The 24,750-nt window shown below is 43.3% G+C and overlaps 1 protein-coding gene across 7 annotated transcripts in view; it reads right to left on the bottom strand.

Moving 5' to 3' along the window:
* Positions 1-24,750, bottom strand: part of OFD1 (OFD1 centriole and centriolar satellite protein) — an 82,108-nt gene that overhangs the window by 21,205 nt on the left and 36,153 nt on the right. For 6 of the 7 annotated variants that reach the window (XR_011072214.1, XR_011072215.1, XR_011072213.1 and 3 more), the window contains 7 exons: positions 24,501-24,612; positions 15,109-15,714; positions 14,505-14,625; positions 13,260-13,360; positions 4,139-4,258; positions 1,153-1,310; positions 237-395 (listed from right to left, as the gene is read on the bottom strand). Coding sequence is in view for 1 of the 7 variants with exons in the window: in XM_068532578.1 (XP_068388679.1) it covers positions 237-395; positions 1,153-1,310; positions 4,139-4,258; positions 13,260-13,360; positions 14,505-14,625; positions 15,109-15,714; positions 24,501-24,612 (1,377 nt within the window). In the remaining 6 variants the exon portion in view is untranslated. The remainder of the gene's footprint in view (positions 1-236; positions 396-1,152; positions 1,311-4,138; positions 4,259-13,259; positions 13,361-14,504; positions 14,626-15,108; positions 15,715-24,500; positions 24,613-24,750) is intronic. The other variant, XR_011072218.1, reaches the window with a different exon arrangement.

Below are 24,750 nucleotides of genomic sequence, written 5' to 3'. Positions count from 1 at the left end.
GAGACATCCCAACTTTCACAAACTTTGACAAATCAAAATCTCTTCAATCTTTTACCCAAGCCAAAGGGATGACATTTTGCCAGGAGTGTACTGAGGCTCCAATGTGAACTCTGGACTTTCTATGCTTTTACCTTTGTCCCCAGTGGAGAAGGCAGATCCTTATCCCCCAGGTTTCAAGTAAACCACAGAAGCCCTCGGCACCCGCACCCACAGACACCCGTCCACAGCATAGGCACCTTATCTGTGGTGTCCTGGTCTTGACCCTGTTGGAGGATCTTCATGTACTTCTCTAAAAGATTTTCACTACAGACAGATTTAGATTTGTCTTTCGTTTCCTGAATGCTCATTTCGAATTCTTTTTCCATTTCCATCTGCAATGATTCTTCAATTAGCCTCTGAAATAGGTGAGGACCAAAATAAGAAATATACAATGACATCTTTTAAAACTTCTAAGGGTTGAAAAATGCACAGTAATATAATCCTGACCCTTTAAGTACAACCTGCATGCCAGAGAACTGTTTCTTTTTTTACTTGAAGTCATTGCTACTATCAAAGGGGGACAAAAACTTGTCATCTCAATGAAGGAAGGGATTAATCTGCCTCAACTGTCCCGTGCTGTAGCCCAGATTAACCAGGAGGCCAAGGACCCTCCACACTGAAGATTAATTCACATAAGCCTCAGCAGGCAGGCGAAGTGGCCCGAGTCATCCATCTGGGACCAGAATCAGGGTCAGAAGAGCACCAAAGGCGGAGGGCAGGGGCGCCCCGGAAGCCACCTCCCCGGGGTTCCCTGAGTCCCAGCTAGCCAACCCTGGGAGTCTCTCCTTTCAACCTCATTTACAACGAGAAGATCAACAGCAAAACAAGGTCCTCCTCGTTTACGAGCCTGTTTTCAGGACCAGATGAGGATGCACGTGAATGGGGCTGGCCATGCTACCCTGGACCAGGAAAGGCACGAGGCCTGCATGCCCTGCAGCCGTCCTCAGTGCTCTCCAGCAAAGAAGAGGGTCGGAGGCCACCAGTGGCTTGTTCACTTCTCTGCCACTCCTAGGACTTCAGGACACACGAAGGACTCACCCTCCCGAGAGCAGGGCGCTTGCTGCAGGGGGGCCACGAAGCAGCTAGGACAGAGAACTCACTGGGCATCCTCACCCTTTCCTGGTCCAGCTTTTCTACTTCTTGCCGTTCCCTTTCCAGAGCTTCTTGCCACCCGCTCTGCCTCTGCTCTTCTCCCTGACTTCGTTCCTTTGCTTGTTGTTCCCGTATTGTTTCTCCTTCCTCCTGTTCCCCAAGTGGTTTCTGATCTACACCTAACGGGACAGAAAATAAAGAATCAACAGCTTCCAGCAGCAGATTTTTCAAACAAACGCGGGATCGGCTTTGGCAGGGGCCTTGCCAAGCCCCAGGGAGACCGCGTGATTCTCGGCCGCCTCTGTGCACCTGCTTTGAGCAACTGCTCCCCCCCCTCACGGCCTTCGAGGCTCCAGACCCACTCCCGGCAGCAAGCCCCGCCCACCTCTCACCTCACTGAGATGAGCCCAGGTCATCCTCAGCACCACGACATCCACTGTCCTCCCCTCCGCCCCCATCTCCTCCCTCCTCCATCCTTGCCAAGGCGAGCCCTGCATTTCTGCCTCTGCATTGGTTTCCAAGCCCGCCCCATCCTTAGGATTCTGATGCAGACATTCGTCCCCGTTTATTTCCACAGCACTTTTGTCGCTCCCCACCCGCCACTCACTCCCACAGAGGCACTCGAGTCTCTTGGGCCCGGAGCACGACAAAACCACCACCCTCCCCGCTTCCCCGCTCGGGCCACCTTGCCGTCACCCCACTTCCTCCGGGCTGACCCCTCCCTGGGGTTTTGGTTCCCACCTCCGTCCTGATCATGCCCACACGTTTTCTCTCGTCCTGACCTCTCGCCCAGGCCTCACATCCATGCTGTCGGCGGGGCACTGCCCTGCCATCTGCATTCCCGTCCCTTTCACTGTGCTCTTCCTACGCTCTGTCCACACGGCCACCAGGGCTCACGGCTTCTGCCTCCTGCTCCCGCTGCTGCAGCGAGGGTCCTGACCACCATCTCCTGCACAGCTCCAATACCGGAGCCTACGCTCTCCCTGACACCAGTCGCTCGGCCTTCAAGCCACCCCGCTTCGTTAGCACCAGTCACTCCCTGGAGGCCAGGATTTGCTGTGTGCCGTCTCTGCTCCGGCAGGGTCCACACCCACGGCAGCCTGGGCCCCGACACCCTGCCTTTTTCTTTCTGCACTGACCTCCCCCCCATCACCACCACGCCTGCACCTGAAACACCCTAAACCTGCACCAGCACACTCACCGACCCCCGACTCCAGCTGCTCTTGCCTGCTCCCACCCTCGCGTCCGCGGGCTCCCCGACCCGACGCGCTCCCTCCCCCGCCACCTCTCCCACAAAACCCTACCTACCCCGCGAGCCCCAGCCCAAGCGCACCTACGTGTCCCCACAGGGACAGGGAGCCTCTCCAGCGCCATATTCACACGGTATTCTGTGCCCGCCTCGTCCAAAACCCTGTGTATCTTTTTACTACTTCTATTCCTTCCAGGCGAGGCCCATGCTTTAATTATCTGTCGACTCCCTAGAGCCCGGAGCACAAGTCCCTGCGCCTCACAGGTTTCATTACATGCCAATCCCGCTGATGACTACGCTGACCCTTCTCCTCCAGCTCCGGCCTGCAACCTCATTTCTTCCCCCCTAAACAATGCTGAGAAACAGACAAACTCGGAGACTCACCAGAGGACTTTGAACCTCTTTGCCATGCCCTGTTCTACATCACCAACAGAACTGAGCTAGCTTTCCTAATAGGAGAGAGGTAACAGTCTTCTCTGTCCCTTGACCCTGGCCATGAACTTGAACGCCAGAGGCGGCAGCTGGTCATTTCCACAGGCAGAAACGCACCCTTCTGCCTCCTTGCTGGGGGAGAAGGGCCGCTCCCAAATGGTGTCGCTTTCTCGTGATCTCAGATAGGAATGCTGTTTGGTGTCAATTCAAAAAGTTAAAGAAGGAAGAAAAAAGGGCTCCTTCTTGGCCGTGGGGTATACTTTGTGGCTGCAGAGTGGCAGACAAAAACCTCTTGGACAAAAACCTCTTTGGACATAAGAGTGGAAAAAAAAAAGGAAGCTTTTCCACTGGGCACCTCAAAGATACCAAGTTTCAGCCTTTTCATTTCTCTTTGGGCCCAGATGCAGAGGTGAAATGAACAGCAGAGAATTTCTTAATGATCAAAATGTAGCCACACTACTTAATAATCATTTTAAAAGCCATTATTATCATCTCCATTCCATCTCAGAGGCAGAACGCCTATCTACTCAGTTGGTTTCCCTTATTCTATTATTTTTATTCCCATCTCTGCCAGACGGCTGCCCATCAGGTTCGCTCTCGGGTGGCCACCATCCCTACTCAGTACCCATCTGACTGGAGGTCCTTGGTGATGGCTTGCTGACCGTCCCACCCTTCCACTAGAAGCTCCGTGAAGCAGAGACTTGGGCTGGTTCACTGCTGAATTCCCAGCCCCCATGAAAGTGCCCAGCACAGAAAAAGCTCTTGATCAAGTTGCCCTGAAAGAGTGCTTTCCAGAATGGTTTACGCTGGAATCAGCAAAATCAACCCTCTCAAAAATCTCTTGCTTCTGTCAGCAACTCACATATTCCTGAGTACTGTAACTTCAAACAAACTGCTTACAAGAGGCTTTACATAGGTTTGGGGGATGATGTTCTCCCAACGTTTGCAAACGACTAGTAGGTGGTTTTACTTGAGGAATTGCCAGTATAAGGCTTCAGCACTTTGCTCCAAGGAGAAAAGGACCTGGCTATTGGCCAAGCCCCGAACCAAAGCTCCCATCTCCCCCTCCACATGCTGGGAAGGGAAGGGGGGAGTCTGGAGAAGGGAAGGGGGGAGTCTGGAGAAGGGAAGGGGAGAGACAAAGTGGGCCACACAAGTGAAGTCTGATGATCACTTTTCCTCCAATATCATCAGCTTTTCTGAAGACTGAAATATAAAGGGTTAACTTTCCTAATTTTTTAAGGCATGAAGGAAGCAAAGAGACAGAAAGAAAAATAATATTAAATATTATTATTAACATATCCCGTTAGTTAAAGAAAAACTTACTTGGGTACTGATAGGAGACAGGTCTGGCAGGCACAGGGGCTGCAGCACCTTCCACATGAGGCATGTTGCCAGCAGGATGGAGGCCGTCCATCTCAAACTGCCTCGGCACGTTCCCTGCATCTACATGAGGCGCAAACGAGTCTCCCATGAGTCCTTAACAACAGCAGCAGCAGCAAGAGAAGGGAGGGTGGGGATAACTCCTTGCTGAGCACTTAAGTTTCAGACAGAGCAACTGGGCCAGCTCTTTCCTTACAGGATTCTAGGAAGTCATCCTAGCCACTTGCCAATGTATCTGTTTCTCAAAGCATTCTTAGGAGATTCGTTTACAAATTCAACTTGTTACCCAGTAGGAAAATCAATCCAGTGACAGAAGAATTCACCTGGCTTGGCAGATAATCATTTGAATTCTATTTAAATATCAATGATTTAACAAAGTTAATGAAGTTGGTTACAAAGATCTGGTAAAACATACTAAGCCCTTTCGTTTACCTGTTCAAAATACTATACACTCAGACTTGAGGATGAAGCTCACAAGGCAGACAATAGGTTAATATACAAATATAAAGACTTCCTGGGGGATCGGATCCAGATGGTGGAGGAGGAGGACATGGAGCTCACCTTCTCCCACTAATACATCAAAAATACATCTACACGTGGAACGATTCTCACAAAACATCGACTCAACACTGGCAGAGGACCTCAGACTTCCAAAAGGGTGAGGAAAACGCCAGGTGAGTGGGTAGGATAAAATAATAAAGAAAAAAAAAAAAAAAGAGAAAGAGAGAGAAAGGAATCGGGACAGGACCTGCGCCCACAGGAAGGAGCTGCGAAAAAGGAAAGGTTTCCGCACCCTGGCAAGTCCCCTCACTGGTGGGGAGATCAGCTGGGAAAGAGGGGGAGCTTCGAAGACTTGGAGGAGAGTGCAGCAACCGGGTTGCGGAGGGCAAAACAGACAGAGACGTGCACAGACGGTTGGTGCCGCCACCCGGCACCCCTCACCCTGCTGGGGCGGGTGGGGGCTAGGTGCTGAGGCTCAGGCTTCAGAGGTCAGAACCGGGGAGACAGCCTGAGGGCGCTAGGGTGTGGTGTGCCACAACTGAGGGAGTACGGGAAGAAGCCTGGGACGGCCAGATAGGCAAGGCGCCGTTGTTGGGGACGTGCAAGGAGAGGAGCGGGACCACCATAGGAGTTTCTCTCTCCATGCGCACTCTCAGGTGGCAGGGCACCGCTTACACAAGCTCTGGGGTCAGGTGCAACCGCTGCCACTGCCGAGGAGCCCACAACCGGGCACCAACCACTTCCCCTGCCCTCCTGGGAGGATGCATGGGCCGCACACCTGCACACCCCTATCACAGGGATAACAACCAGCACACACTGCGGAAAGAGACGGTAGGCATCCAAACCAAAAACGGCCCTCACGCAAAAAAAAATACTAAACTCACACAAGCTACGCAGGGACGCTTCTGCATATAAATAGCGCTCCAAGACCACAGTAGATGATAACTGTTTCTCCTAAATTCAGAGTAAGAGAAATATAAGTAACATGCAGAAGCAGAGGGACCACTCCCAGATAAAAGACCAAGAGAATTCCCCTGAAAGAACAAACAATGAAACAGACCTCTTCAGTCTAACAGACACTGAGTTAAAAAAAAAAAAAAAAAAAAAGAAAAGAAAAGTACTGAAGGAATTAAGAAAGGCTGTCAACAGAAATGTGGATAACTATATAAAGGAACTAGAAACTATAAGAAGGAGCTAAGAAAAAATAGAAAATTCATTTGCCAAGACTAAAGGTGAGCTAAAGGCAATGAATACCAGAATGAATAATGCAGAAGAAACAATAAGTGATCTGGAAGACAGAATAATGGAAATTACACAATCAAAACAGCAGACAGAAAACCAAATGAAAAAAAAAAAAGAAAGCAATGTAAGAGACCAATGGGATAATACAAAGCAGGTCAATCTCCCCATAATGGGGATTCCAGAAGGAAAAGAAAGAGAAAAGGGGATAGAAAATGTATTTGAAGAAACTATGGCTGAAAACTTGCCAAACCTAAAGAAACAGATATCCAGATACAGGAAGTACAGAGAGTCCCAAACAAGGTAAACCCAAAGAGACCTATACCAAGACATATTATAATAAACATGGCAAAAGTTAGAGAGAGGATTCTAAAGGCAGCAAAAGAAAAACAAAGAGTTAATTAAAAGGGAACCCTCCCAGTTGATAAGTTGATAAGGCTATCAGCTGATTTTTCTAAAGAAATGCTGCAGGCCAGAAGTGAGTGGCAAAATATATTCAGAGTCTTGAAATGGGAAAATCTGCAACCTAGAATACTCTACCCAGCAAGATTATCATTTAGAGGAGGAGGAGAAATAAAGAATTTCTCAGACAAGTAAAAATGAAAAGAAAACAGCAATACTAAACCTATCTGAAAAGAAATATTGAAAGGTCTTCTCTAAATAGAAAAGAAACAAAAAGATACAGGAAGGACGAAATCACTACTGGAAAGTAAATCACTTAAATTAGCCAGCATATAGATCAAAAAGAAAAAAACAAAAACCAATTTGTGAAAGCGACGATAAAACAAGGAACAGCAAAAGGATAAACATGAAGATGTTAAAAAAAAAAAGGACATCAAAACCGTAAAAGGTGGGGAAGGAAAGTAAGAAAGTGTAGACTTCTTTTAAGAATGTGTTTGGGCCTATATGACTATCAGTCTAAAACAAGCAGATACAGGAAGGGGTTCACATACTTGAAAAACAGGGCAACTGCAAGTCAAAAGCATACAATAGATTCACAAAAACCAGAAAGAAAACACAAGCATAAAAGGAAATCCTCAAACCACAAAAAGAAAGGAACAAAGAAGAAACATAGAATCAACTGGAAAACAAGATTTAAAATGGCAATAAATACATATGTACCAATAATTACCTTAAATGTCAATGGACTGAATGCTCCAATAAAAAGACACAGGACTTCCCTGGTGGCGCAGCGGTTAAGACTCCGTGCTCCCAATGCAGGGGGCCCGGGTTCAATCCCTAGTCAGGGAACTAGATCCCACATGCATGCTGCACCTAAGAAGCCCACCTGCCGCAACTAAGGAGCCAATGTGCTGCAACTAAGACCCAGCACTACCAAATAAATTAATTAATTAAAAAAAAAAAACAGAGTGGCAGACTGGATTAAAAAACAAGAGCCTACAATATGCTGCCTACAAGAGACCCACCTTAGGGCAAAGGACACACATAGATGGAAAGTGAGTGGATGGAAAAAGATATCATGCAAACGGAAATGACAAGAAAGCAGCAGTTGCAATACTCATAACAGACAAAATAGACTTTAAAACAAAGGTCATAAAGAAATATAAAAAGGACACTATATAATGGTAAAAGGATCAATACAAGAAGAGGCTTTTACACGCATCAACATATATGCACGTAATACAGGAGCACCCAAATACATAAAACAAATACTAACCGACATAAAGGGAGAAATTGATGGGAATACAATAGTAGTAGGAGATTTTAACACACACTAACATCAATGGACAGATCTTCTAGACAAGATCAATAAGGCAACAGAGGTCCTAAATGATATAGTAGAAAAGTTAGAATTAATTGATATTTTCAGGACACTACATCCAAGAAAAAGAACAGAATATGCATTCTTTTCAAGTGCACACGGACCATTCTCTAAGATTGACCACATACTAGGGCACAAAACTAACCTCAACAAACTTAAGCGTACAGAAATTATTTCAAGCATCTTCTCTGACCACAACAGCATGAAACTAGAAATCAAGCACAGAAAAAGAAATGAGAAAAGAACGATTACACAGAGACTAAACAACATGTTACTAAAAAACCAATGGGTCAACGAGGCAATCAAAAAGAAAATTAGGGACTTCCCTGGTGGCGCAGTGGTTAAGACTCCGCGTGCCCAATGCAGGGGGCCTGGGTTCGATCCCTGGTCAGGGAACTAGATCCCACATGCCGCAACTAAAGATCCCATATGCTGCAACGAAGATCCCACACGCTGCAATGAAATCCCACACGCGGCAACAAAGATGCCACGTGCCACAACCAAGACTTCGCGCAACCAAATAAATTAATAAATGAATATTTAAAAAAAAAAAGAAAAATTAAAAAATACCTTGAGACAAATGGCAATGAAAACACAACCATACAAAATCTATGGAACATAGCAAAAGCAGTTCTTGGAGGGAAGTTCATAGCGATACAGGCTTTCCTCAAAAAACAAAAAAAAAATCTCAAATAACCTAATATACCACCTAAAAGAATTAGAAAAAGAACAAACAAAACCGAAAGTCAGCAGAAGGAAGGAAGTAATAAAGATCAGGGAGGAAATTAATAAAATAGAGATTTAAAAAACAACAGAAAAAAAATCAGTAAAAACAAGAGCTGGTTCTTTGAAAGGGTAAACAAAATTAACAAACCTCTGGCCAGGCTCACCAAGAAGAGGAGAGAGAGAATCCAAATAAACAAAATAAAAAAATGAAAAAGGAGAAATCTCAGCTGATACTTCAGAAATACAAAAAAACATAAGACAATACTATGAACAACTATATGCCAACAAATGCAACAATGTAGAAGAAGCGGACAACTTTCTAGAAACATGCAGCCCACCAAAATGGAATCAAGAAGCAATAAATAATTTGAACAGACCGATCACTAGAAGTGAAATAGAATCCGTAGTCAAAAAAACTCCCTACAAACAAAAGTCCAGGACCAGATGGCTTCACACGCAAATTCTACCAAACATACAAAGAAGAACTTATACTGATTCTTCTCAAACTCTTCCAAAAACTTGAGGAGGGAACACTCCCAAAGACATTCTATGAAGCCACCATCACCCTGACACCTAAACCAGACAAAGACACTACCAAGAAGGAAAATTACAGGCCAATATCTTTGATGCATGCAGATGCAAAAATCCTCAACAAACTATTAGCAAACCGAATCCAACAACACATAAAAAGCACGACCAAGTGGGATTCATCCCAACTTCACAAGGATGGTTCAACATATGCAAATCAATCAATGTGATACACCACATAAACAAAAGACAAAAACCACATGGTCATCTCAATAGATGCAGAAAAAGCATCTGACAAAATTCAACATCCATTCATGATAAAAACTCTCACCAAAGTGGGTATAGGGGGAGCATGTCTCAACACAATAAAAGCTATTTATGACAAACCCACAGCCAATGTAATACTCAACAGTGAAAAGCTGAAAGCCTTCCTGCTAAAATCTGGAACAACTCAAGGATGCCCACTCTCACCCCTTCTATTCAACCCAGTACTGAAAGCCCTAGCCACAGCAATCATACAAGACAAAGAAACAAAAGATACCCAAATTGGAAGCGAAGAGGTACAATGGTCACTATATGCAGATGACATGACACTATATTCAATATATAGAACACCCTAAGGACTCCACACAAAAACTACTAGATCTAATATAAATGAATTCAGCTAAGTAGCAGGATACAAGATTAACATTCGGAAATCTGTTGCATTTCTTTACACTAACAATGAAATAACAGAACGGGAATGTAAAAAAACAATACCTTTTAAAATTGCACCAGAACCCAAAAAACAAAAAAACTGAGGAATAAACATGACCAAGGAGGTGAAAGACTTATACAATGAGAACTACAAAACATAAATAAGGAAATTAAAGAGGATTCAAAGAAACAGAAAGATATCCCATGCTCTTGGATTGGAAGAAGGTTGTTAAAATGGCCATATTACCCAAAGCAACCTACAGATTTAATGTGATCCCTATCAAATGACCCATGACATTTTTCACAGAACTAGAACAAATAATCCTAAAATTTATATTGAACCATAAAAGACCCAGAATTGCCAAAGCAATCCTGAGGCAAAAAAACAAGGCAGGAGGCATTTCCCTCCCAGACTTCAGACAATACTACAAGGCTACAGTAATCAAAACAGAATAGTACTGGCACAAAAACAGACATATGGATCAATGAAACAGAACAGAGCCCAGAAACAAACCCATACACTTATGGTCAATCTTCGACAAAGAAGGAAAGGAATATACAATGGGAAAAAGACGGTCTCTTCAGCAAGTGACGTTGGGAAAGTTGGACAGCTGCATGTAAATTAATGAATTTAGAACACACCATCTCACCATACACAAAAATAAACTCAAAATGGGTTAAAGATTTAAACATAAGACATGACACCATAAAAATCCTAGGAAAAATCCTAGGGAAAACATTTTCTGACATAAATCGTAACAATATTTTTTAGGTCAGTCTCCCAAGGCAACAGAAATAAAAACAAAAACAAACAAATGGGACCTAATCAAACTTATAAGCTTTTGCACATCAAAGGATATCATAAACAAGACGAAAAGACAACCCTCAGAATGGGAGAAAATATTTGCAAGTGATGTGACTAACAAGGGCTTAATCTCCAAAATATACAAACAGCTCATACAACTCGACAACAAAAGAACAAACAACACAATCGAAAAATGGGCTGAAGACCTTAATAGACATTTCTCCAAGGAAGACATATAGGTGGGCCAGTAAAGAAAAGATGCTCTAGATGCAAAAATTCTTAACAAAACTTTAGCAAATTGAATGTGACAATATATAAAAAGGGTACAGTGTTGGGAAAAGAGCAAGGAGGCCCGGGTGCCTAAACTGAATGAGCCGGGAAAGTGAGCTGAGATCTGAGAAGTAAAGGGAACTAGATCAAGAGGGCCAGAGTGCATGTTCCAGATCACCTGACTTAATTGGTTTTATTTATTTATTTATTTTGGCCACAGCATGTGGGATCTTAGTTCCCCAACCAGGGATGGAACCTGTGCCCCCTGCATTGGAAGCACAGACTCTTAACCACGGGACCGCCAGGGAAGTCCCACGACTTAATTGGTTTTAATGGCCCTGAACTGAATGGGTAATACTAATGGTGATAATTTGAGACCCCTTTATAGGCAAAAAGGGAAGATTTGCGGGGAGAGTGAATACCACAGACAGAACTGTTAACCTCAGCGTAAGGACCTGGACTTTTCATCTGAGTGGGATACTTGAGAAGCCAGTACAGGGTTTTGAGCAGAGGAGTGATATATCATTATTTGACTGTGTTTTAACACTCTGTTTTGCTGAGAACATATTTTAGTAGAGTAAGGTTAGAACCAGGTAGACCAAATAATATGTAAATCAAAGTATTTTGTAAATTATAAGTTAAATATTAATGAATCACATATTGGGATAATTTATGAAAAACAAGAAAAGATGCTCAACATCACTAATTATCAGAGAAATGCAAATCAAAACTACAATGAGGTATCATCTCACACCACTCAGAATGGCCATCGTTAAAAAGTCTACAAATAATAAATGCTAGAGATGGTGTGAAGAAAAGAGAACTCTCCTACGCTGTTGGTGGGAATGTAAGTTGTTGCAGCCACTATGGAAAACAGTATAGCAGTTCCTTAGAAAACTAAAAATAGAATTACCATATGGTCCAGCAATCCCACTCCTGGGCATATACCCAGACAAAACTCGAATCCAGAAAGATATATGCACCCCTATGTTCATAGCAGCACTATTCACAATAGCCAGGACAAGGAAACAACCTAAATGTCCATCGCCAGATGAATGGATAAAGAAGATGTGGTGCATATATACAATGGAATACCACTCAGCCATAAAAAAGAACAAAATAATGCCATCTGCAGCAACATAGATGGACCTAGAGATTATCATACTAAGTACGTCAGAAAGAGAAAGACAACCTCCATATGATATCACTTGAATGGGGAATCTAAAATATGGCACAAAGGAACCTATCTATGAAACAGAAACAGACTCACAGACATAGAGAACAGACTTGTGGTTGCCAAGGGGGAGGGGGGGAGGGAGAGGGATGGACTAGGAGTCTGGGGTTAGTAGATGCAAACTATTACATTTAGAATGAATAAACAACAAGGTCCTACTATGTGCACAGGGAACTATATCCGATCTCCTGGGATAAACCATAATGGAAAAGTATATAAAAAAATGTATATATGCATATAACTGAGTCACTTTGCTGTACAGCAGAAATTAGCTCCACATTGTAAATCAACTATACTCCAATAAGAAAAAAAAAAAGACTTCCCAATATAACACAGGGACTAGAGCCAATACTCCATAATAACTATAAATGGAGTATAACCTCTAAAAATTCTGAGCCACTATATTGTACATCGTAACTTCTTCTATAATATTGTACATCAACTGTACTTCAATAAAAAAAAGAATGTTATATAAACTAGCTATTATAGTATGTAATCTTGGGATTGACTTTTCTCACTAAGCTAATTCCATGGAGATCCATGCAAACTGTTGCATATATCAATAGTCCGTTTCACGTAATTGCTGAGTGGTAGTTCACAGTATAGATTTGCCATCATCTGTTTAACCATTCACTAACTGAAGGATACCTGGGTTGTTTCAAGTTTCTGGCTATCATGAATAAAGCTTCTATAACCAAAAAAAACACCAAGACTTGCCAAGCCGGAAAGAACCTCAGAGCTGGTTGACTCTACATCCTTAGTTTAGACTGTTCTACCTCGGAGCCTCCTGCTTCAGTAGAAGGCAGGGCCAAAGTCAGGACACCAGTTTCTAGACTCTTAAGCTAATACTCTTTTACCTCCATTCTCTAACTAAGAAAGGGTTTTCTCAATCTGAGGCAATTGATGCAATCAGTATAATTCAAAAAAAATAATAATAATAACTTTTTCACATTCCATAAAAGAGGAAAAAAAGCAAATTTTAAGAAGTCACTTATTTTAAACCTGAGGCAATCCTAAACTTCATAAATTAAGGATTCACTTATGGGCTTAGCTCCGACTTTGCAATTAGTTAATCCTGAAATTTTTAATAAATGGAACTCAGAACCTGAAAATCTTTCTGATACAAAAACGAGGCACTGTACGTGTATGTGTGGTTTTATCTCAAAACAAAAATGTCCTAACTTGTAACTGCTTTGTTTTTTATAACAAGGGGTATGTTTTGCCAAAACTAAACTTTCTACATTTTGAACTTATAAAAACAAGTATTAATATTTAAACTTACATTCAAAAGGTGGTTCAAATTCCTCACGATCCTTAAAAGCTAGCTTGTCCGGATTTGAAAATTCACTTGTGTCTTGAAGTTCTGTTTGTCTTTGATAAAGACTGGATGGGAAGAATAAAATTCAAGAATGTGAAGCTTTAATAATGTAAGACACAAGAGCACAGGGTGATGAAAAAGCCTTTTGTGACTCGAGAAAATGCTTTAGAAAATTAATTTTTCGTGGACTCATAGAGAATAAGAGCTACGGTGCACTGGGTGCTCTCCACGCACCAGGCGTCATTCCAGTTAATACACTTTAACTCAGTCACTCCTCCAGACTGCCTCATGCTGTGAGGTAGGTACTACCACTGTTCACAGATGATAACAAGGCTGTTCCTAGGAGGGATTTTTTTTTTTTTAAAGAACAAAAAAATTTTGAAAACAAGTTTTTGAAAAGCTATGCACACCTTTAGCGTGAGCCAGCTGAAGATGCAACACACCACGGTGCCCTACCTCGGCCCACGTGTGCCCTGCCTCTCCTCTTGGCTTTAGCACAGAAGGAGTGATATAAAAACTATTACATACTTGAGGACCAGGACGGGCACATGTGGCAGTTTTCAACTCTGTACAGTAGAACTGCATCAACACATAGATGCCTAGGCCTGAGCCCAGAATGAAGGAGTCCGAATCTCCTGCCACGGGGACTGGGCCCAGGCGGGAGTCCCCCCACGTGACTCGAATGCCAGCCTGCCCCTCCCTCCCCCGAGCTTCTCAACACACCCACCGCATCCTGCTCCAGCCATCATATCCTAGGACCCAATACCACTTTCGAATTTATTTCAATGATTTACAAAGTGGAACCTTATTTGCTTATATTTAAATGCCTAAATATTTGTGGCTTTTTAATGATGTATGAAACTATTTTAAGTTTACACTCAATTTATTTGGTTTTGCAGTCTGTACGTCTGTTTTATCTTTATAAACCCAGTCCAGTCATGGAACTATGCAAATGCTTATTAATACCACAGTACATATTCTATACATCAAGTTTAGCAAACGAGTAAACATTACTCGTTTGCTAAAAGGAGTCTTTTTTTCCCCCAGGTAATTCAGATGATTCTCAAAGATCACACGTCTCACAATCTGACTGCAAATTCTATACTGCCACACAGTCTTTAATATCACCTAAAAGACCCAAACACGCCATGACTGAGATCGTAGGCAGCAACCAGCGTTGGCAGAGGCTGGGCAGAAGGTGGTACATACCCGGCCTTCGGCCCTGCAGGGCTGGAGAGCGAGTGCACGGAAAGGCTGTGCCTGGACTCGGCAGGTGAAGGCTGCGGCGTTCTGTCGGGACCGGGGACAGCGGCGGGGGACTGGCCCAGCCCTACGAGGCAGGAGGAACCAGGGTGAGCATGTTACAGATTGTGTGGAGAAGACAGCAGTGCGGTTTCTAAAGAGTTCTATTGCTTTGAAAATGAACTCTATCATCCTTGCAAACAGTGGAGTATGTGTAAATGATCCACAGAACGGACAATTCAGGCACCTGAATGAAACTGCAGCAGTAACAAGGAAACACATGAAACTAACCCGCAGCCAAGGAAAAGCCACTGTCAGTCTCTGAACACCTTTCTGCGCCAAGCAAAACGCTGGCACTTGATGCTCTATCCCATGGCCTCCCACAGCAACTGTGACTCGGGGGAGACGCCGTGGTTCCCCAGGAGCCCGCGGTTCAAAGGCAGGGCTCTCCTGGGCCCGGCTCCCACGACCCGCTGCCGTCCTGGCTGCGCTCTCACTCAGAGGGGAGGGCCGATGAGGACCAACCCACCCACATCCAGAGCATCCCGCAACCCCTCTGGCAGTAGCTTACCTTCCAGGTACATCTCACTATCAAGGCTTCTCCTTGCTTTGGGGAGGGGAGTGGAGGAGAGGCGTCCGGAGGCCGTGTCCTTGTGTGACCTTGAGGCTGTGCTGCCCGGCACCTCAGATACCTCACTCTCGTCCCCTCTATGCGCATTCAACAGAGGCTGCTGAGAGGCAACTCTGTCCTCTGCAAAAACACACCTCTCAGGAGCACGTGCAGGAACGTTCTTGAGAGCTCTCAGCAGGTGCGGGGAGGGCAGGCTCCTGGCTGCCGATGGGCTCTTGGCGGGGCACCGACTGACCCTTCGATGGTAGTTTTGGAAAGCTTTCTCCAAGCGCTCGGCCTCTTGCTCCAGCTCTCTCACCCTTGCCGTGGTATTGGCTACGAACTCAAGGTCGGAATCGGGGGAACTACTCTCCACGCTGGCATTTGGGTAACTGGGGATCTGTGGTATAACTGGGCCTGCCATCAGTTCCTCTTGTCTCAGAGGATTTTTCAAGAAATCCCCGCTTATGTCATCATCACGAGGTCCCTCCTTGCCACTCATTAACCCACTGACGGAGTGATTTAACAAAGACTGCTTCGTGTTGCGGTACACTTCGTTCTCCAGAGCTACGGGTTACAAACAGACAGACAGTGTGAGACAGGAAGGGAAAAGGTGGAGGATCAAATTAAAATATATTGAGAATTTCTTTTCTAAAAAATCAAAGTAGTAAGGGCAAACTGGCACATTAAACAGTTTGTGGAGGGAGCCATCAAGATGGTGGAATAGGGGCTTCCCTGGTGGCGCAGTGGTTGAGAATCCGCCTGCCAATGGCAGGGGACACGGGTTCGAGCCCCGGTCCGGGAAGATCCCACATGCCGCGGAGCGGCTAGGCCCGTGAGCCACAATTACTGAGCCTGCGCGTCCGGAGCCTGCGCCCCGCAACAAGAGAGGCCGCGACGGTGAGAGGCCCGCGCACCGCGATGAAGAGTGGCCCCCGCTCGCCGCAACTGGAGAAAGCCCTCGCACGGAAACGAAGACCCAACACAGCCATAAGTAAATAAATTAATTTAAAAAAAAAAAAAAAAAAAAGATGGTGGAATAGCAGGACATGACGTTCACCTCCTCCCACAAATACATCAAACATATATCTACATGTGGAACGATTCTCACAGGATATCTACTGAACGCTAGCAGAAGACCTCAGACACCTGAAAGAGCAAGAAAATCTCCGATGCAACCAGGTAGGACAAAAGAAAAAAGAAAAAAAAAAAGAAAGTGAGAAAGGAAGCGGGACAGGACCTGCACCCTGGGAGGGAGCTGTGCAAGAGGCCAGGTTCCTGCACCCCAGCAAGTCCCTTCCCCGGCGTGGAGATCAGCCGGGACAGACAGAGAGCTTCGGAGGAGAACGCAGCAACCAGTCTGCAGCGGCTAGGATGGAGAGAGACCTGCACAAAAGGTCTGTGCCACCGCCCTGTGCTCCCCAGCCTGAGATGCGCGTCCGCCAGCGTGGGCCGGGGCTGGGTGCTGGAGCTCACGCTTCGGAGATCAGACCCGGGGAGAGGACTGGGGTGGGCTGCGTGCAAACAGCCTGGAGGGGCTCAAGTCTGATGCAAGCACACCTGAGGGTGTATGCAGAGGAAGCCAGGCGCCACTGTTCGGGGGGGCGGGGGGTGCGCGAGGGGAGGGGTGGGACCCGCCACTGCAGCCTTCTTCGCTGTGCATGCTCTAAGGCAGCAGGACACCACCCACACGAGCTACAGGAGCGGTCTCCAGCTGCCACCACCGCTGCCCTCCCAGACTCCAGGGGTGGTCGCAAGCCACCACCGCTGCCCTCCCAGGCTCCAGGAGCAGTTGCAAGGCTGCCTCTGCTCCCACTGTCTTGCTCCAGGGGTGCACGAGACCCCACTGCTGCCGAGAACTCCGGGACTGGGCAGCAGCTGCCGCGTCTGCACGCCCCCTCTATCAAGGGGATAATGAGCAGCACGCGCGGAGGAAAAGAGGAGACAGGCATCCATACTAAAAACGGCTCTCGTGCCAAAACAAGATTAAACCCACAGACGCTACACAGGGATGATGCCACATATAAATAGCCCTCTGAGACCACAGTAGAGCACTGACTCTCCTGAACTCACAGAATAAGAGAAGCATAAGCAAAATGAAGAAGCAGAGGAACCGCTCCCAGCTGAAAGGCCAAGAAAATGCCCCTGAAAGAACAGACAACGAAACAGACCTCTCCAGTTTAACAGACACCGATTTCAAAAAGGAGATAAGGAAAACACCGAAGGAATTAAGAAAGGATATCGACAAAAATGCAGAGTACTGTAAAAAGGAACTAGAAACTATGAAGGGGAACCAAGAAGAATTAGAAAACTCATTTGCCGAGACGAAAACCGAACTAAAGGCAATGAATAGCAGAATGCAGAATGCAAAAGAACAGGCAATTCCCTGGTGGTGCAGCGGTTAGGACACCGCGCTTTCACTGCCGAGGGTGCAGGTTCAATCCCTGGTCAGGAAACTGAGATCCCGCAAGCTGTGCAGCATGGCCACAACAAAACAAATAATGCAGAAGAACGAATAAGTGATCTGCAAGACAGAATAATGGAAATCACCCAATCAGGACAGCAGACAGAAAGCAAAATGAAAAAAACAAACAAACAAACAATGAAACCAATATAAGAGAACTATGAGGCAACATAAAGCACGCCAATCTATGCATAATAGGGATCCCAGAAGTGGAAGAAAGAGAAAAGGGGATCGAAAATGTATTTGAAGAAACTACGGCTGAAAACTTCTCAAACCTCAAGAAGTAAACAGATATCCAGGTGCAGGAAGCACAGAGGGTCCCAAGCAACGTAAACCCAAAGAGACCCATAGCAAGACATATTATAATAAAAATGGTAAAAGTTAAAGAGAAGACGCTAACAGCAGCAAGAGAAAAACGAGGAGTTAATTACAAGGGAACCCCCATAAAGCTATCAGCTGACTTCTCTACACAAACACTGCAGGCCAGAAGGCAGTGGCGAGAGACTGATTCGAAGTCCTGAAAGGGAAAAATCTGCAACCTAGGATACTCTACCCAGCAAGATTATCATTTAGAATACAAGGAGAGATTAAGAATTTCTCAGACAAGTGAAAACTAAAAGAATACAGCAACACTAAACCTATCCTAAAGGAAACACTGAAAGGTCTTCTCTAAATAGAAAAGAGGAAAAAAGCAAATCAACTAAATAAGCCAGTACACAGATTAAGAAAGAATCAAAAAATTTCTGTGAAATGACGATAACCACAATGAACAGCAAAAGAATGAACATAAAGATGTAACAGAGGACATCAAAATCTTAAAATGTGGGGGAGGAGATGAAGAAAATGTAGATTATTTTTTCACTTCCTAGAATGCGTTTCAGCCTATATGGCTGCCAGTCTAAGGCAACCAGATACAGAATGGGGTTAACATACTTGAAAACAGGGTAACCACAAATCAAAAACATACAACAGATTCACAAAAAAACAAAAACAAGAGAACATAAGCATAATACAAAAGACAATCATCAAACCACACAAAGAAAAACAAAAACAAATGGACAAATATAAAATAAATGGGAAGACAAGGCTTAAAATTGCAATAAATACATAGCTATCAATAATCATCTTAAATGTAAACAGACTGAATGAATGCTCCAATCAAAAGACACAAAGTGGCAGATTGGATTAAAAAGAAAACAAGAGCCTACAATAGGCTGACTACAAGAGACCCACTTTACAGCAAAGGACACACACAGATTGAAAGTGAGGGTATGGAAAAAGATATTTCATTCAAACGGAAATGACAAGAAAGCAGGGGTTGCAATACTCACATCAGACAAAATAGACTTTAAAACAAAGGCCATAAAGAAAGATAAAGGAGGACACTATACAGTGATAAAAGGATCAATACAAGAAAAGGATTTTACAGACATCAACATATATGCACTAATACAGGAGGACCCAAATACATAAAACAAATACTAACAGACATAAATGGAGAAACTGACAAGAATACAATAATAGTAGAAGACTTTAACATCCCACTCACATCAATGGACAGATCTTGTAGACAAAAAAAAGTCAGTAAGGCAGCAGAGATACTAAACAAAACAACACGACAGAACAGTTAGACTTAACTGACAGTTTCAGACCACTACATCCAAAACAAAACAAACAGAAAACCAGAATACACATTCTTCACAAGTGCACATGGAACATTCTCTAGGATTGACCACACACTAGGGCACAAAAAAAGCCTCAACAAATTTAAGAGTACAGCGATAATTATCTCAAGAATCTTTTCTGATTATCTCAAGAATCTTTTACAATGGCATGAAACTAGAAATCAACCACAGAAAAAGAAATGAGAAAAAACGATTACATGGAGACTAAACAACATGCTACAAAAAAAGCAATGGATCAATGATGAAGTCAAAGAGGAAATTAAAAAATACCTCGAGACAAATGACAATGAAAACAGAACCATAAAAAATCTATGGGACATAGCAAAAGCAGTTCTTAGAGGGAAGTTCATAGCGATACAGGCCTTCCTTAAAAAAAAAAAAAAACGAGAAAGATGTCAAATAAAAAACCTAACCTACCACTTAAAAAAATTAGAAAAAGAAGAACAAACAAAACCCAAAGTCAGCAGAAGGAAGCAAATAATAAAGATGAAAGAGCAAATAAATAAAACAGAGATTTAAAAAAATTGAAAAAGTCAATAAAACCAAGAACTGGTTCTTTGAAAGGGTAAACAAGATGGACAAACCTCTGGCCAGGCTCACCAAGAAGAAAAGAGAGAGAATCCAAACAAACAAAATAAAGAAGTGAAAAAGGAGATATAACAACCAATACCACAGAAATACAAAAAAACCTAAGGGAATACTATGAACAATTATATGCTAACAAATTTGACAACCTAGAAGAACTGGACAACTTTCTAGAAACATATAGCCCACCAAAATGGAATCAAGAAGAAATAAGTAATTTCAACAGACGGATACTAGAAGTGAAATAGAATCTGTAGTCAACAAACTCCCTACAAACAAAAGTCCAGGACCAGAGGGCTTCACAGGCAAGTTCTACCAAACATACAAAGAACAACTTATACTGATCCTTCTCAAACTCTTCCAAAAATTTGAGGAGGAGGGAACACTCCCAAAGACGTTCTATGAAGCCACCATCACCCTGATACCAAAACCAGACAAAGACACTGCCAAAAAAGAAAACTTCAGGCCAATATCTCTGATGAATATGGATGCAAAAATCCTCAACAAACTATTAGCAAACCGAATCCAACAACACATAAAAAAAATCATACACCACGACCAAGTGGGATTCATCCCAACTTCACAAGGATGGTTCAACATACGCAAATCAATCAATGTGATATACCACATCAACAAAAGAAAAGACAAAAACCACATGGTCATCTTAATAGATGCAGAAAAAGCATCTGACAAAATTCAACATCCATTCATGATAAAAACTCTCACCAAAGTGGGTATAGAGGGAGCATGTCTCAACATAATAAAAGCTATTTATGACAAACCCACAGCCAATGAAATGCTCAACAGTGAAAAGCTGAAAGCCTTCCTGCTAAAATCTGGAACAACTCAAGGATGCCCACTCTCACCCCTTCTATTCAACCCAGTACTGAAAGTCCTAGCCACAGCAATCATACAAGACAAAGAAATAAAAGATATCCAAATTGGAAGGGAAAAGGTAAAATTGTCACTATATGCAGGTGACATGATACTATATACAGAAAACCCTAAAGACACCACACAAAAACTACTAGAACTGATAAACGAATTCAGCAAGGTAGCAGGATACAAGATTAACATACAGAAATCTGTTGCATTTCTTTACACTAACAATGAAACATCAGAAGGGAATGTAAAAAAACAATACCTTTCAAAATCACACCTCAAAAAGTAAAATACTTAGGAATGAACCTGACCAAGGAGGTGAAAGACTTATACGCTGAGAATTATGAAACATTAGTAAAGAAAACTGAAGATAACTCAAAGAAATAGAATGATATCCCATGCTCTCGGATTGGAAGAAGGTTGTTAAAATGGCCATACTACCCAAAGCAATCTACAGATTTAATGCGATCCCTATCAAATGACCCATGACATTTTTCACACAACTAGAACAAATAATCCTAAAATTTATATGGAACCATAAAAAACCCAGAATTGCCAAAGCAATCCTAAGGCAAAAACACAAAGCAGGAAGCATTACCCTCCCAGACTTCAGACAATACTACAAAGCTACAGTAATCAAAACGGCATGGTATTGGGACAAAAACAGACATGGATCAATGGAACAGAATAAAGAGCCCAGAAATAAACCCACACACCTACGGTCAATTAATCTTTGACAAAAGAGGCAAGAATCTACTTATACAACGGAAAAAGGACAGACCCTTCAGCAAGTGGTGTTGGGAAAGTTGGACAGCCGCATGTAAATCAATGAAGTCAGAACACACCCTCTCACCATACACAAAAATAAACTCAAAATGGCTTAAAGACTTAAACGTAACACATGACACCATAAGACGTCTAGAAGAGAACACAGGCAAAACATTCTCCGACATAAATCGTACCAATGTTTTCTTAGGTCAGTCTCCGAAGGCAATAGAAATAAAAGCAAAAATAAACAAACAGGACCTAATCAAACTTACAAGCTTCTGCACAGCAAAGGAAACCATAAAACAAAAGCCAACCCAGAGAATGGGAGAAAATATTTGATAACGATGCGACCAACAAGGACTTAATTTCCAAAATATACACACAGCTCATACAGTTCAACAACAAAAAAACAAACAACCCAATCGAAAAATTGGCGGAAGACCTATGTAGACACTTCTCCAAAGAAGAAATACAAATGGCCAATAGGCACATGAAAAGACACTCAACATTAGAGAAATTCAAATCAAAACTACAATGAGGTACCACCTCACACCAGTCAGAATAGCCATCATTAAAAAGTCTACCAAAAAAAAAAAAAAAGTCTACAAATAACAAATGCTGGAAAGGGTGTGGAGAAAAGGGAACCCTCCTACACTGTTGGTGGGAATGTAGGTTGGTACAGCCAATAAGGAAAACAGTATGGAGGTTCCTCAGTGAAGTAAAAATAGAATTACCGTATGAACCAGCAATCCCACTCCTGGGCACGTATACAGACAAAACTCTAATCCAAAAAGATACATACACCCATACGTTCATAGCAGCACTATTTACAATAGCCAAGACATGGAAACCTAAATGTCCATCAACAGATGAATGGATAAAGAAGATGTGGTATACACACACACACACACACACACAACACAGCAATATCACTCAGCTGTAAAAAAAAAAAAAAAAAAAAAAGAACAAAATAACGCCACTTGCAGCAACATGGATGCAACTAGAGAATATCATACCAAGTTAAGTAAGTCAGAAAGAGAAAACAAATACCATGTGATACCACATGTGGAATCTAAGATGTGTTCAATTCTGTCATATTTATGAAACAGAAACAGACTCACAGACAAAGAGAACAGACTTGTGGTTGCCAAGAGGGAGGGGTTTGGGGGAGGGATGGAATGGAAGGTTGGGGTTAGCAGATGTAAGCTATTATATACGGAATGGATAAACAACAAGGTCCTACTGTATAGCACAGGGAACTATATTCAGTATCCTATGATAAACCATAATGGAAAATAATATCAAAAAGAATATATATATACGTGTAACTGAATCACTCTGCTGTACAGCAGAAATTAACATTGTTAATCAACTATACTTCAATAAATAAAACTAAAAAAAGAAAAGTTTGTGAAACCACAGTCATAACAGTAATTAACATTTACTTGAGAGCTTATGTGTACCAGCTACTGCTTCATATGCCTTCATTTGTAACGCATGTTAGTATTTCACAATCCATTATGCACGACCCTGAAATCTAAAAGCTTTGAGAACTAAAAAGGTATTTACAATGTATTAGGGGACAAAGCCTAACCAGACTTGAACTCATGTGGTGGAAAAACCTGACCTGAGCTGATATAAACCCATTTATAATCTTTAATTATTTCACCCAGCATGAATGTTCACACATTTGACTTCAAAATAATGAATGTGTCTCACTACAGGATGCCGCCCCCGAACTCCCAGGGCTGCGGCAAAATCCACTGCACACGGCCTGAGTCTCAGACAAGAAGGACATGTGGTCAGGCCACCACTGTGGGCCCAGAACTCTCACGGCTCCCATGTCACGGATGGGGGACTGCGGCTGAATCCCCCAGTTAGCGAGGCATCGAGCCACTGCGCTGGCCTAATGCAAAGCCAGCAGATGTGACCACTCCTCTCCTGCAAGGCCATCTTGATGATGCCATGGACAGATGCTTGTGATGCCCATGCTCCAGAGGCTTCCACCCTCATTAAACTATTTCTAATGATACGAGCTTGGTACAGGTTTCAGCTGTGGGCAGTTTGGCAAATGCAGAATTGTGGAGACAAAATGAGGAACGGGAAAGAGTGGAGATGACTAAAGAGACCAAAATAAAACTGGCGTGGGGAGAAGGGGCCAAGGGCCTGAGTGGGAAGAAGGAACTGAGGAAGGCTCAAAATCACGAACACTCAGGAACTTCCACTGAGCTTGAAAGCAGCTAAAGAAAGTGCCTAAGCCTAGGAACACTTGTTATGAAGGAGCAGGGGCAGGTGTCACGCATCCACAGGAAGACATAGTAATAAGATGATAGCAGTGGCCATTTCCCCAGTGTTTTATATGCCCCAGGCACTGTACTGGAGCCAATCACCTTTCCCCTTCGTCCTCCATGGCACAGAAGGTATTATCATCCTCATTACAAAGGGGGAAACTGAGGCCCAAGGAAGTTAAAAGCAACATGTCCAAGGCCAAACAACTAACTTCAAAATTGGGGTACAAAACCAATTTTCTGATTCCAGAAGCAGTGCTCTTTCTGCCAGGGCACTCTGCCTTCTCCCACAGGTGTATACACCTGTCAAGGAGTATATAAAACCACTGAAGAGTAGACCGCTCTTATTATCAGGGTAGCAAATAAAAAAGGAAAGCCTAGGTCCAGGATGAATTTGGGGGCCTCTGCATCACTACCACACCTTTCCTATCTGGGGTATGAGGCTCCCCCAAGCATGGGGCACCTGTGAAAGCAAGTCACCTTAGCTGACGACCTGGCTGGTATCCATGAAACGGACACGGAGTTTGACTTCTAAGATGGCCCATGTCTCTATGGTTTTACCCCTACTATGAGAATTACTAAAAATTCAACGAGTAACAATTATTACATTTCCACAAATGTCAGAAGTTTTACACACACACACACACACACACACACACACAGGTTAAAAATGCCTCTAACCTATCTGAGTTTGTTTCAGTTGCAATTTTAAATCGGTAACCTGCACAGTTAACCTCTTGACAGAAGCATCGTATTCTAATATCTGGGCCTTCAGCTGGGCGGAGTGCTCAATCTGCAGGGAATTAGAGAAGAAAAAGAAATCAACGTAAAACAAATCACAGCTCACTTCAAAGGGAACAATTCTCTCATTGGGCTTATTCTCTTTTTTTGTTTTGCCAGTTTTGAGCAGCTTTACACCCGTAACCCACAG

The sequence above is a fragment of the Eschrichtius robustus genome, chromosome X (assembly GCF_028021215.1).
Source record: "Eschrichtius robustus isolate mEscRob2 chromosome X, mEscRob2.pri, whole genome shotgun sequence".
Lineage (NCBI taxonomy): Eukaryota > Metazoa > Chordata > Mammalia > Artiodactyla > Eschrichtiidae > Eschrichtius > Eschrichtius robustus.
The sequence above is the reverse complement of the archived record's forward strand: the minus strand, read 5'-3'. Positions and strand labels throughout refer to the sequence as shown.